The sequence below is a fragment of the Pristiophorus japonicus genome, chromosome 7, assembly GCF_044704955.1.
Source record: "Pristiophorus japonicus isolate sPriJap1 chromosome 7, sPriJap1.hap1, whole genome shotgun sequence".
In the NCBI taxonomy this organism is placed as follows: Eukaryota; Metazoa; Chordata; class Chondrichthyes; family Pristiophoridae; genus Pristiophorus; species Pristiophorus japonicus.
The window spans coordinates 243,333,463-243,346,723 of NC_091983.1; the positions used below are offsets into that span (position 1 = coordinate 243,333,463).

The 13,261-nt window shown below is 44.7% G+C and overlaps 1 protein-coding gene across 1 annotated transcript in view; it reads right to left on the bottom strand.

The window, feature by feature from the left end:
• LOC139266712 (dynein axonemal heavy chain 8-like) overlaps positions 1–13,261 on the bottom strand; it is a 2,132,242-nt gene that overhangs the window by 1,607,688 nt on the left and 511,293 nt on the right. The window contains exons 10-11 of the mRNA XM_070884298.1: positions 6,901–7,008; positions 6,711–6,812 (exon numbers count right to left, since the gene is read on the bottom strand). Of these exons, the coding sequence (XP_070740399.1) occupies positions 6,711–6,812; positions 6,901–7,008 (210 nt within the window). The remainder of the gene's footprint in view (positions 1–6,710; positions 6,813–6,900; positions 7,009–13,261) is intronic.

Genomic DNA, 13,261 nt, shown 5'->3' on the forward strand with positions numbered 1-13,261 from the left:
GTCACCTCAAGTCGCTGAAGAAATATCACCAGCGATGTCTTCGCAAGATCCTACAAATACCCTGGGAGGACAGACGCACAAACGTTAGTGTCCTCATCTAGGCCAACATCCCCAGCATTGAAGCACTGACCACACTTGATCAGTTTCGCTGGACAGGCCATATAGTTCGCATACCAGACACGAGACTCCCAAAGCAAGCGCTCTACTCGGAACTCGTCCACGGCAAACGAGCCAAAGGCGGGCAGAGGAAACATTACAAGGACACCCTCAAAGCCTCCCTGATAAAGTGCAACATCCCCACTGACACCTGGGAGTCCCTGGCCATAGACCACCCTAAGTGGAGGAAGTGCATCTGGGAGGGCGCTGAGCTCCTCGAGTATTGTCGCCGAGAGCATGCAGAAACAAAGCGCAGACAGCGGATGGAGCATTCGGCAAACAGGCTCCCTGCCTATCCTTTCCCTCAACGACTATCTGTCCCACCTTGACAGAGACGGTGGTTCTCGTATTGGACTGTACAGCCACCTAAGAACTCATGCTAAGAGTGGAAGTAAGGCTTCCTTAATTTCGAAGGACTGCCTATGAATGTGGGCGAGATGTGTGCGAGGTGGTGAAAGTGACGCTGGGTGATCTCCTGGGCGTTAGTTTCGGCAAATGTGATCTTTACGACAAAAAAAGTGGGCGGTCAGTATTATTGAATCTCGGCGTTAATTACGTGCAAAAAGTAATGCTGGCCGATATTCTGGGTGTTGGTTTCGCCCATTCTGCTGATTCCGCCCCAAAAAAGTGAGCGGGCGGTATTATTTTTTCCTGCCGTTACGTACATGGTAAAAATAACGCTCACCGATAAGTGTACGAAAAGTGGGCATCAGTTTCCATTTTGTGGCTAAATAGGCGATATCTGGGCGTTAAACCTCATTTCAGCAGTAAAATGGACATTAAGTGGGCGTTATGCATGCAAAAATAATGGAAAATCTAGCCCATGGAATTGTTACAGTGCAGAAGGAGGCCATTTGGTTTGTCGAGCCCATGCCGACTCTCTGCTGGAGTACTTCAGCTAGTTCCACTCCTTCGCCCTTTCTCCGTAACCTGCAATTTTCTTTCCTTCAGGTATTTATCCAATTTCCTTTTGAAAGCCATGATTGAATCTGCCTCCACTACCATTTCAGGCAATGCATTCCAGATCCTAACCACTTGCTGCATAAAAAAGTTTATCCACATGTCACCTTTGGTTCCTCGGTCAATCACCTTAAATCTGTGTCCTCTGGTTCTCGACCCTTTTGCCAATGGGAACAGTTTCTCTATCTACTCTGCCTTGACCCCTCCTAAACTTGAACACCTCTATCAAATCTCCTCTCAACCTTCTCTGCTCTAAGGAGAACAACCTCAGCTTCTCCAGTCTATCCATGTAACTGAAGTCCCTCATCCCTGGAACCATTCTTCTACATATTTTCTGCACCCGTGTCTAAGGCCTTTACATCCTTCCTACAGTTTGGTTCTCGGAATTGGATACAATACTCCAGTTGAAGCTGAACCAGTGTTTTTTTAAAGGTTCATCATAACATTCTTGCCTCTATTTATGAAGCCCAGGATCCTGTATGCTTTTTTAACTGCTTTCTCAACCTGCCCTGCCACCTTCAACAATTTATGCACACATATCCCCAGATCTCTCTGTTCATGCTTCCCTTTTAGAATTGTACTCTTTTGTTTATATTGCCTCTCCTCGTTCTCTCTACCAAACTGTATCACTTTGCACTTTTCTGTGTAAATTTCATCTGCCACGTGTACGCCCATTCCACCAGCCTATCTATGTCCTCTTGAAGTCTATCACTATCCTCCTCACTGTTCACTATACCCCCAAGTTTTGTGTTAACTGCAAATTTTGAAATTGTGCTCTGTACACCCAAGTCTAAATCATTAACATATATCAAGAAAAGCAGTGATCCTAGTACCGACCCCTGGGAAACAATACCTTCCACCAGTCTGAAAAACAACCGTTCAACATTACTCTGTTTCCTGTCACTTAGCTAATTTCGTAACCATCTGCCACTGTCCCTTTTATTCCATAGGCTTCCGCTTTGCTGGCAAGTCTATTATGTGGCATTTTATCAACCGACTTTTGGAAATCCATGAACACCACGTCAACCGCTTTGCCCTCATCAACCCTCTGTGTTACCTCATCAGTAACCTTGATCAAGTTAGTTAAACACGCTTTGCCTTTAACAAATCTGTGCTGATGTTCCTTAATTAATCCACACTCGTCGAAGTGACTGTTAACTTTATTCCTCATTTTCGTTTCTAAAAGTTTCCCCATTACCGAAGTTAAACAGACTGGCCTGTAGTTGTTGGGCTTATCCTTACATCCTTTTTTGAACATTTTTGTGACCTTTCTCGTCAGCCCGATCTATGCCTCTGGCTCCCCCTCTTAGGAAGAGAGCAGACCACTTCAAGAATCTGATAATGCAGGAGAGGCATTTCTATTGCCCACCACTATGATTTAAATTATCCGATCCCTGTAATTTGGGATGGGACACTGGTAGATGAAAATGGACATAAATTCTACCCTGCTGCACACCCTGTGATCTATCAGTGCTGCAAAATAACTGCCTTCATACTTTGCTCCTGTTTTCCAATTAAAGTTTAACAACTTAAAGGCCATTTTCTTTCCCCTTCTTCCCTACAAGATTTATTACTTCAAATTTGTCCACATGAACCTCCATCTGTCACCTATCCTTACACCCTTTTTTGAACATTTTTGTGACCTTTTGTGGTGGATAGGCAATGGCAAACATTTAAAGATGACATGGATGAACTTCAACAATTGTACATCCCTGTCTGGAGTAAAAATAAAATGGGGAAGGTGGCTCAACCGTTCTTGCTATTGAGGGAGTGCAGCGAAGGTTCACCAGACTGATTCCCGGGATGGTGGGACTGATATGAGGAGAGACTGGATCGACTGTATTCATTGGAGTTGAGAAGAATGAGGGGGGATCTCATAGAAACATATAACATTCTGATGGGACTGGACAGATTAGATGCAGGAAGAATGTTCCTGATGTTGGGAAGTCCAGAACCAGGGGTCACAGTCTAAGGATAATGGGTAAGCCATTTAGGACCGAGATGAGGAGAAACTTCTTCACTCAGAGAGTTGTTAACCTGTGGAATTCTCTACTGCAGAGAGTTGCTGAAGCCAGTTTGTTAGATATATTCAAGAGGGAGTTAGATATGGCCCTAACGGCTAAAGGGATCAAGGGGTATGGAGAGAAAGGAGGAAAGGGGTACTGAGGTGAATGATCAGCCATGATCTTATTGAATGGTGGTGCAGGCTCGAAGAGCCGAATAGCCTTCTCCTGCACCTATTTTCGATGTTTCTATCTGCCTATCCTCCTAGCCTAGGTATCTCTGCCCAATTTTTCCATTGGGTTTGTCCAAATACCACTGACTTACAAGGCAATCCAATCAACAATATACTATAGTCTCCACCAGAAACATTAGTTCGCCATTCTCTTTTCAGATAGAAGTGCTGTAAATTTCTAACATTTTCTGCTTTTATTTCAGAATCCTACATTCCTTTCTACTAACTACAAAATCGTGTGTAGGAGATAATGGGCCTGAAATTACGCTCTCCACAAGTACACGTGCCCATGGGGTCCCCACAAGTTCCGGATTTACATATGTGAAGCGCATGCGCCTAAACTCACCACTTGCGATTTATCGATTCTTTTGACAAATTGCACGCATCCGAAACTAAAGGACATCCGCAGGCGGAGAGTTGAGCTACTAGGCATAAGGCCTGCTTTTATCAGTGTAAAACTTTTAAAGTACAAGAAAATACATTAAAAAAAAGATAATTTAATCATTTAAAATCCTTTAGAATATGTAAACTTATTTTTCAAAAAATTACATTTTTGTTTTAAATAATTAATTACATTTCATTTTTAGTAATTCAAAATATGTGATTTAAAAAAAAAGTTATTTTCAGTGTTTCTGTGTTTTTGGGTGTATTCCCATTCATACTTATGGCAGCTCTGTATATACGGAATTACCATAAGTATGAAATGGGGACCCCCTACTCTGATAGGTTGGGCCGGCACACATGATCCCATTCCTGCGTACAAAACCCTTATGATCGTGGGATACGTGTGCGTCTACAAAGGCCTTCGCATAAAGAGCCAGGACCGCAAGCCTATGAACCTCCGGGACCACTAGGTAGATTTGTAGAAATTTTTCAGGTCGGAGGCATCCACCCGTGGGAAGTCTCCGACTGCAATTTCTGGGCCAATGGCATATGTGACCACTCCCAAAAAATCCTTCTGGGCACTTAAGAAAAACCAGCATACATTAAAAAATCAGCGCAGAAAGACGCCATTGTTTTTATACAAAATTTTGGAGGGAGTCAGGAAGACAAAGAGTATGCATCATGAAGCTTAATTTTTTCAAAGTTAAAAGGGAGAAAATGGAAGTCTAATGCAGTTCTTTCATTTTTTTGATTTTTTTCAAAGTACCACCCCACTACCGAACGTCTCTTCACCGAGCTCAAGGGTCGGAGCATCGGCCGGCAGAATCGTTTCTTTGCCTGGACGCAGGGGCTCAGGGCTCAGCTTCAAAAGAAGCCCGGGGGTGGGGTGGGGGGTGCGGGAGGGTGGTGGAAGGCGAACTGAAGGGATGATAACCCTTAGACGACACAGCAGCTTTAAAAGAAGCCCAGAGGGGGTGGGGTGGGGTGGAAGCTGAACTGAACGAATGAGAATCCTTAGACTATATAGCAGCTTCAAAAGTAGCCCAGTGGGGGTGGAGGGGGGTCTGGGTGTGTTCCCTTATTGCAGCAGCTAACTCCGACATTCCCTCCCTCATGTGCCCTGGCAGTGTCTCAACTACCTGCAACATTCCCTCCCTCATGTTCGCCAACAGTGTATCAGGTACCTGCGAAATTTCCTCCCTCATGTTCACCGACAGTGTATCAACTACCTGCAACATTCCCCCCTCATGTTCACCGACAATGTATCGGCTACCAGCGACATTCCCTCCCTCATGTGCCCGGACGTGTTCCCATTTCTCGTGCGAGTGTTGTTACTTTTTCCCGACAGTCTCGATACCTCATCACCCACCCCACTGATGGTGTCCAGGAGTGATCGTGTAAGGTCAATGCTCTCCGCACTCATTGCCATCATCTGAACCACATCTGTTAGGTACTGCATCTCAGGAGAGTGCTGTCAAGCTCTCCTTCCCCTCCTCACCCTGGGTGTGGCTCGCTGCATCCCACTAGGACCCGCAGCCTCAGAAAGTGGGGCCCTGGGTGTGGCTCGCTGCATCCCACAGCCTCGGACGGTGGGGCCCTGAGTGTGTCTTGCTGCAATCCATTGGAATTCCCAGGCTCGGACTGTGAGAAACCCTGGAATTTCCCACACCGGTACCATTCAGGAAAAGGGATGGCACCTCAATGGACGGCATTTGCATCTCCTCCAGAGTGAGTACAACTGTGGGGGCTTCCTCCTCCCCATCCCCCTGCCCCTCACCCCCTTGCTCTTGGTATGGAAGGTGGGATTGGAAGATTTTCTCCTCTTCAGGCTTGTCCACGTCTGAATCTTCTTCTGCATTTGCTTCAGCCTCATCAGGGTTGGCCTCAAGTTCTGAAAAATGTAACAGAACAGACAAATGGTTAGCAATAGAGGAGGGGGCAGGGTGGCATGGTGGCATGAGTAGGCTCACACAGCGCAGGCAGCAGGTTAATTTGAAGGACCACGATGAATGATAGCACCTTGCATCAACCGAAGTGTAACAGACGGAGACACCCCCATGAACCGAAACATGGCTAGCCCGCGCAGTATTTAACATTTAGCAAAGCCAGACTGTGGAATTTGCAGGACTTACCATCTCCCTCAAGTGTAGGCCCAGCTTGTGCAATGGTAGTTGCTTTTCTCCACTGGCAGGACCCATCAAAGCAGCGACCCTGTCTTCCAAGTATGTCAGTGGGTGCAGATTTGCCGGGCCTCCTCCTGTTTGAGTTCTTTCCCTTTTGTTGTGTGCCATCTTCCTCTGCAAAGATGAAAATATAACTTTTTAGAGAAGATCTCTTTTTGCTGGGTGGGACATACAGATGGTCACATTTACAATTGCAATTCCAGTGAATAAATGAAAATATTACTTACACTAATTACTTGACCAAGGTCCTGCCACTTCTTTTTGCACTGGCCTCCAGACCTCATTCCAGCGGTTCTTCATTTCTTTTGGTGAAACTTTTAGGTGGCCTCTGCTGGTATCCAGCTCATGTTATCTGGCCTCAATTACAGTAACTAGTGCCTCCACTTCGTCCTGCGAGAAATTCTTGATCCTTGAGCCGTGGTGCATATTGTATTGCAGCTCTGATTTTTCCAATGAGAATTAAAGTTCTCACACACAACTGGCTCTTTAAAAATGGCCGAATGCAGACTGGGAGCTGTATTGGGTATCCGCGCCCATAACAGTCACGTAAAAAACTTCATTTTTTTCCGCGCATGCGAAGAAGGGGGGGGGCATAGTTTTTTCAGCACAGCCATTAGGCTCCATCCCCAGAAGCTAAAGGACAGGCTGCGCGGCACCAATTTCAAAAAATAGAATGGGGAAACTTGCAAGTTTTTTTTTTGGAGTAGTCAGGGCCAAAAAAAAAAACTGACGTAACTCTTGTAATACGCCAAAAAACAGCATTGGGGAAAATTGAGCCCATAAAGTTTTACCTCCATTCTTTTAATAACAATTGCAGAATCCTGGTCCCACATACGAGTGTTACCATCCTCAGTGATATATTCCTTGCAGGCTGTGACCATTTGGTTTGTGACCTAAAGTTGAAAACATACAATATCACAACAGAATTACCAAAATGCAAATGGTTTCAGATTAAATTTATAATCATATTAAGATACCTACCTTAATAAAGAGGGAGGTCATCTGTTGTGAGGTGTTGTAGTATCTTGATACACTGTGGATCATTTGAATAGCATTTATCAAATTTGGGACACCTTTTGTCATAGTCACCTGGAAATAGAATTATTTCATAACTGTGATATAGGGAACCAAAAATATTCAAAGATAATGCACAGAATTAAAAGTTCCATTACTTTGTTGTTCATCTTTGAGTGGAAGTTTTTCCACATGGGAGTAAGCTTAGGTCACAGATAGAACAACAGCTCTTGAATTAGCTGTTGTTATTTTCAAGTCTGGGTACCTTCGGGGGTGAAATTGCCCGGCGCATCGATTGGAGGCAGTAACCATCTGGAGCTGGAACTTTCTGCATCCGGCGCAAAAGTCCCGTCCCCACTATGGAAATGCCCTTACCGCCCCTCAAAAGAAGCAAAGCGCCCCCCGCGCGCTCCAATTTCGTTGGGGGTGGTTACCGAGGTGCTGACACGCTTCAATGTTCCGGAGGTGGAAAGAGCCGGTCTTAGTGATGACGCGAATATGTGGTTGGAAGTTTTGGGGTCAAATGTGACACCAAGGTTGCGAATAGTCTGGTTCAACCTCAGACAGTTGCCAGGGAGAGGGATGGAGTCAATGGCTAGGGAGGGGAGTTTGTGGCAAGGACAATGGCTTCGGTTTTCCCCATATTTAGTTGGAGGAAATTTTTGCTCATTCAATACTGGATGTCGGTCAAGCAGCCTGACAATATAAATGCAGTTGAGTGGTCGAGGCAGGTGGTGGTGAGGTAAAGTGGGTGTCATCAGTCTACATTGGAAACTGATGCTGTGATGATATTGCCGAGGGACAGCATGTCGATAAGAAATAGAAGGGGGCCAAGGATAGACGATGTGGGAGCTGGAAGAAAAGACTTTTCAGGTGATTGCTGGCTACAATTTGACAGATAAGAATGGAACCAGGCAAGTGCAGTCTCAACCAGCTCAACGACGGTGGGGAAGATTGGAGCAGGATGGTGCAGTCAACCAAGTCAAAGGCTGAAGACAGGTCGAGAAGGACAAGGAGGGATAATTTACCTTTGTCACAGTCATATAGAATATAATTTGTGACTTCAATAAGTGCCGTTTCGGTAATGTTCAGGGCATGCAGGTGTGCACAATGGAGTAGGAATGTGGAACACCAATGATGAGAGCTATTTTCTGCCAGAAGTTGCAATAGGAGAAGGAGCTACCTAAATCTGCTTCATTACATTAAAATAAAATGATGGGCTGACATCAAACATCTAGTTTTGCAAATTGTGGACCCGTTTGCCATGCAATGTTCAGTCCTCCCCTATAAATCAGGCATCCAATATTGCTAGATCGTCACATCTCCCAATCTACTGACCTATCTTTACCTGCAGAATACCTGGAAAGTGAGTTAAAAAGCTGTTTACAATGGCTTTACAACATTTCTCAGCAGATTCTGTCAATGTTCTGCCAAGGTAATGACAGGGGATTGTGAGACCCCCCGTGAAAATTACATGCACATGTTTCTATCCCTTTATAATTCTAATTAACTCTATCACATCCTCTGTTCTAAAAAAAAGCCTCAATTTCTCAAGTCTTCCTTCAGATTTACCAAATAAAACAGCCATGGTCGATAAAAGCGGTGAGGAAAGAGCATATAGCGTGTAGATCCAGTGGGCTGAGAGAGATATAAAGAACAGACAAAGAAGATAGTAAGAGCTGCAAAAAGGCAATATGAATAGAAACTTGCAAGTCATATCAAGATTAACACAAAACGTTTTTACAATTATATTAGAAGAAAAAGGGTAGTCAAGGTTAATGTGGGCTCCTCAAAAATATATGTGGGTAATATTGTAAATGAAAATAAGGAAATGGAAGACTTGTTGATTAATCATGTCAGTCTTCACAGTAGAGGAAGAGAATAATATACCTGACATTCCAGGGAAATGAATAATGCATCGAAGACCAGAACTCAATAAAATTAACGTAAGCAAGAAAACAGTATTTAACAAAGTAATGACATTAAAGACTGACAAATCCACAGGACCTGATGGTTTCCAGGTTTTTAAATGAAGTAGATGAGGAAATTTCAGATGTTTTAGCCATAATCTTCCAAAGCTCGTTTGATTCAGGAATATCCCCTTTAGATTGGAAAAATGCAAATATAACTACATTATTTAAGAAAGATGAGAGAAACCAGGAAATGATGAACCTGTTAGTCCAACATCTGTTGTGAGGAGTTATTGGAATCTATAATTAAGGACAGAGTTACTGAGCATGTAGAGAAATTTGAGCTGGTTAGCGAGAGCCAACATGGATGTTAAGTCATGTCTTAACAAACCTAATTGAATTTTTTGAGTAAATAACTACAGTATTAGACATGTTATGCCTGTAGTTTATATGGACTTCCAGAAGGCATTTGATAAGGTTCCACACAAAAGACTGTTAGTTAAAATTAATGCTCATGGAACTGAAAGCAAATTATTGACCGGTTTAAGAGATTGGTTAGGCAGTAGAAGACTGAGAGAAGGGATAATAGTTATATATATTTGAATAGTTATATTTGAATTGGAAGGAAATGACAAGGATCTGTGCTGAGGCCTCAACTATTCACTATATTTATTAAGACAATAGAGAGCCATATATCCAAGTTTGACGATGACACAAAGATTGATGGCACAGTAAGCAGTGTAGACGGGGGCATAAAATTACAGAGACATTGGTCTGTAATTTGCAGCCCCTGTGGGTGCGTACGAGATGCACATGCACCCGTAGGTGCCGCACATGCGCAAAAACCTGGAACTTGCGATCTGTCAAGAATCCCTGGGAAAAGGGCATTCATAGACAAGAGTTGAGCTATATACACAAGAGTTTAAAAAACATAAAAAATAATATTTCATCACTCATTTATACATTAAAAAACCTGTACAATAAGGTAAGTTTGTTTTTAGCCACTTTAAAACATGTAAATTTATTTTTCAAAAAATTAAGTTTTGTTTTAAATATTTAATTAAATGCCATTTTAATTACATTTAAATATGTAATGTTTTTAAAATTCGAAGTGTATTTTGGGGGGTATTTCCATTCATGCTATGGGGTTTCCATACATACGGAATTCCCATAAACATGAATGAGGATTCCCCTTCTTTCATTCATTGGGCTGGCCCATAAGGGTTATATAACTTTAAAATCAGAGCCAGGCCTTTCAGGAGACAAGTTAGGAAACACTCGCATAGCATTGCATATGATTACATAGGATTTACGGCACAGAAATAAGCCATTCGGTCCAACCAGTCCATGCCAGCATTTATGCTCCACTCGATCCTACTCCCATCCTTCCTCATCTAAATTTCACATTTCTGGTATCATCCTTGTAAATCTTCTCTGCACCCTCTCCAGTGCCTCTATATCCTTTTCATAATATAGTTGATATAATGTTTTCCTTGGCTGGGCAATGTAGAACATGTTGTTATGTATTTAACCTCTTGTAACCTTGTAACCTGCATCACACCTGTCCACCAGAAGGCCTATCTGTTGGAGTCCCAAGGGATCCCAGCATCCTTTGGCAGTACAGTATATAAGCAGGCCACCCACGAGGTACCTGCACCTCTGGAACTACAATAAAGGAGCTCAGGTCACGTGCTCATTACAAACAGTACTCGGTCTGACCAATTATTATGAGTATAACAATTGGCGACGAGTTAACGAACTGCGTGAAAATGCAGAAAACAGTCGGCATCCTGGAGAAGTTCTTGGAGGGGGATAATTGGGAGGCCTTCGTGAAGAGACTCAACCAATACGTCGTAGCCAACAAGCTAAAAAGGGACGAGAACGCGACCAAATGAAGGGCGATCCTCCTAACCGTCTGTGGGGTCACTACCTAAGGACTCATGAATAATCTCCTGGCCCCGACTAAACCAACAGATAATTCCTACGAAGAACTGTGTACGCTGGTCCGGGAGCACCTAAATCCTAAGGAAAGCGTTTTGATGGCGAGATATCGGTTTTACACGTGTCAACGATCAGAGGGCCAGGAAGTGGCGAGCTACGTCGCCGAACTAAGGCGCCTTGCAAGACATTGTGAGTTTGAGTGATTCCTAGAACAAATGCACAGACCTTTTTGTACAGGGCATCGGACATGAGACAATCCTTCGCAAACTGCTGGCTGTAGAAATTCCGAATCTGAGTAAAGCCATAAGAATAGCCCAAGCATTTATGTCCACCAGCGACAACACCAAGCAAATTTCGCAGAACAAAGTAGTATCGGCCAGTACTGTGCATAAAGTAACGTCGGTTTTGAGCAGAAATGTACAGGGCAGAATGTACACGCCGGCTGCCGTGGCCCAACCTCAATTGACCCAGAGTCCGCCATCATCTGTTAATGCGAGGCAGTTAACACTCTTTTGGCGCTGCTGGGGTGATCATCGGCTCCATCAATGCCGCTTTAAGCACTATGCGTGCAATGGCTGCAGACCAATGGGACACCTCCAATGAATGTGCAGGCGAGCTGCAAACCCTGCAAACCACCACGTTGCAGAAGAAGATCGGTCCACGGTGGATCAGACGGAATTAGAAACTCGTACGGAGGAGGCAGAAGTGTACGGGGTACACACGTTCACGACGAAATGCCCACCAATAATGTTGAAAGTTGAACTGAATAGTATTCCAGTGTCTATGGAGCTGGACACGGGGGCAAGTCAGTCCATAATGAGTAAAACGGCCATCGACAGGCTGTGGGGGAAGAAGGCACACATGCTCAAGCTCAGCCCCATTCACACGAAGTTAAGGACTTATACAAAGGAACTAATCCCGGTAATAGGCAGTGCTGAAGTCAAAGTCTCCTATGATGGAGCAGTACACGAACTCCCACTATGGATTGTGCCAGGGGATGGCCCCATGTTATTTGGCAGAAGCTGGCTGGGGAAACTCCGCTGGAACTGGGACGACATCCGAGCACTTTTGTCAGTTGATGACACCGCATGCACCCAGGTTCTAAGCAAGTTCCCTTCGTTATTCAAGCCATGCATTGTAAGTTTCTCGGGGACGAAAGTGCAGATCCATTTGGTTCCCGGTATGCGACCCATCTACGACAAGGCTCAGGCGGTACCATACATGATGCGTGAAAAAGTGGAAATTGCGCTGGACAGGCTGCAACGCAAGGGCATTATCGCGCCAGTGATGTTCAATGACTGGGCCAGTCCGATTGTGCCGGTACTCAAGCAGGATGGTACAGTTAGAATTTGTGGTGACTATAAAGTGACAATTAACCATTTTTCGCTGCAGGACCAATACCCGCTACCCAAGGCAGACAACCTATTTGCGACTCTGGCTGGAGGGAAGACGTTCACCAAGCTGGACCTGACCTCGGCCTACATGACGCAGGAGCTGGAGGAGTCTTCGAAAGGCCTCACCTGCATCAATACGCACAAAGGTCTATTTATTTACAACCGGTGCCCGTTCGGGATTCAGTCAGCTGCAGCGATCTTCCAGCGAAACATGGAAAGTCTGCTAAAGTTAGTCCCTTGTACAGTGGTCTTCTCGGACGACATATTGGTTCCAGGTCGGGACACCATGGAGCACTTGAAGAACCTGGAGGAGGTTCTTAGTCGGTTGGATCACACAGGGCTCAGGTTGAAATGCTCAAAGTGTGTTTTCCTGGAACAGGACTTCGAATTCTTAGGAAGACGACGGAGGCCATCAAGAACGCACCGCGACCACGGAATGTGACGGAGCTGTGGGCGTTTCTGGGACTCCTTAACTACTTCGGTAATTTCCTACCTGGGTTAAGCACCCTGCTAGAGCCCCTGCATGCGCTACTACGCAAGGGAGACGACTGGGTATGGGGGAATTCACAAGAGGCTGCCTTTAAGAAAACCAGAACTTTACTGTGTTCTAACAAACTGCTTATTCTGTATAACCCATGTAAAAGACTAGTGTTAGCTTGCGATGCATCGTCATACGGGGTCGGGTTACAACAGGCTAACGAATCGGGAATTTTGCAACCGGTTGCGTATGCATCCAGGAGTTTGTCCAAGGCCAAAAGGGCCTACAGCATGGTTGAAAAAGAAGCTCTGGCGTGCATTTACGAGATAAAGAAAATGCACCAGTACTTGTTTGGTTCAAGTTCGAACTTGAAACAGACCACAAGCCGCTCATATCGCTATTCTCGGAGAACAAAGGGATCAATACCAATGCCTCTGCCCGCATCCAAAGATTGGCGCTCACGCTGTCGGCATACAACGATGTAATTCACCACAGACCGGGCACAGAGAATTGTGCAGATGCTCTCAGTCGGCTACTGATGCCCACCACCGGGGTGGAAATGGTACAGCCAGCGGACTTGCTTTTGCTCATGGAGGCTTTCGAGA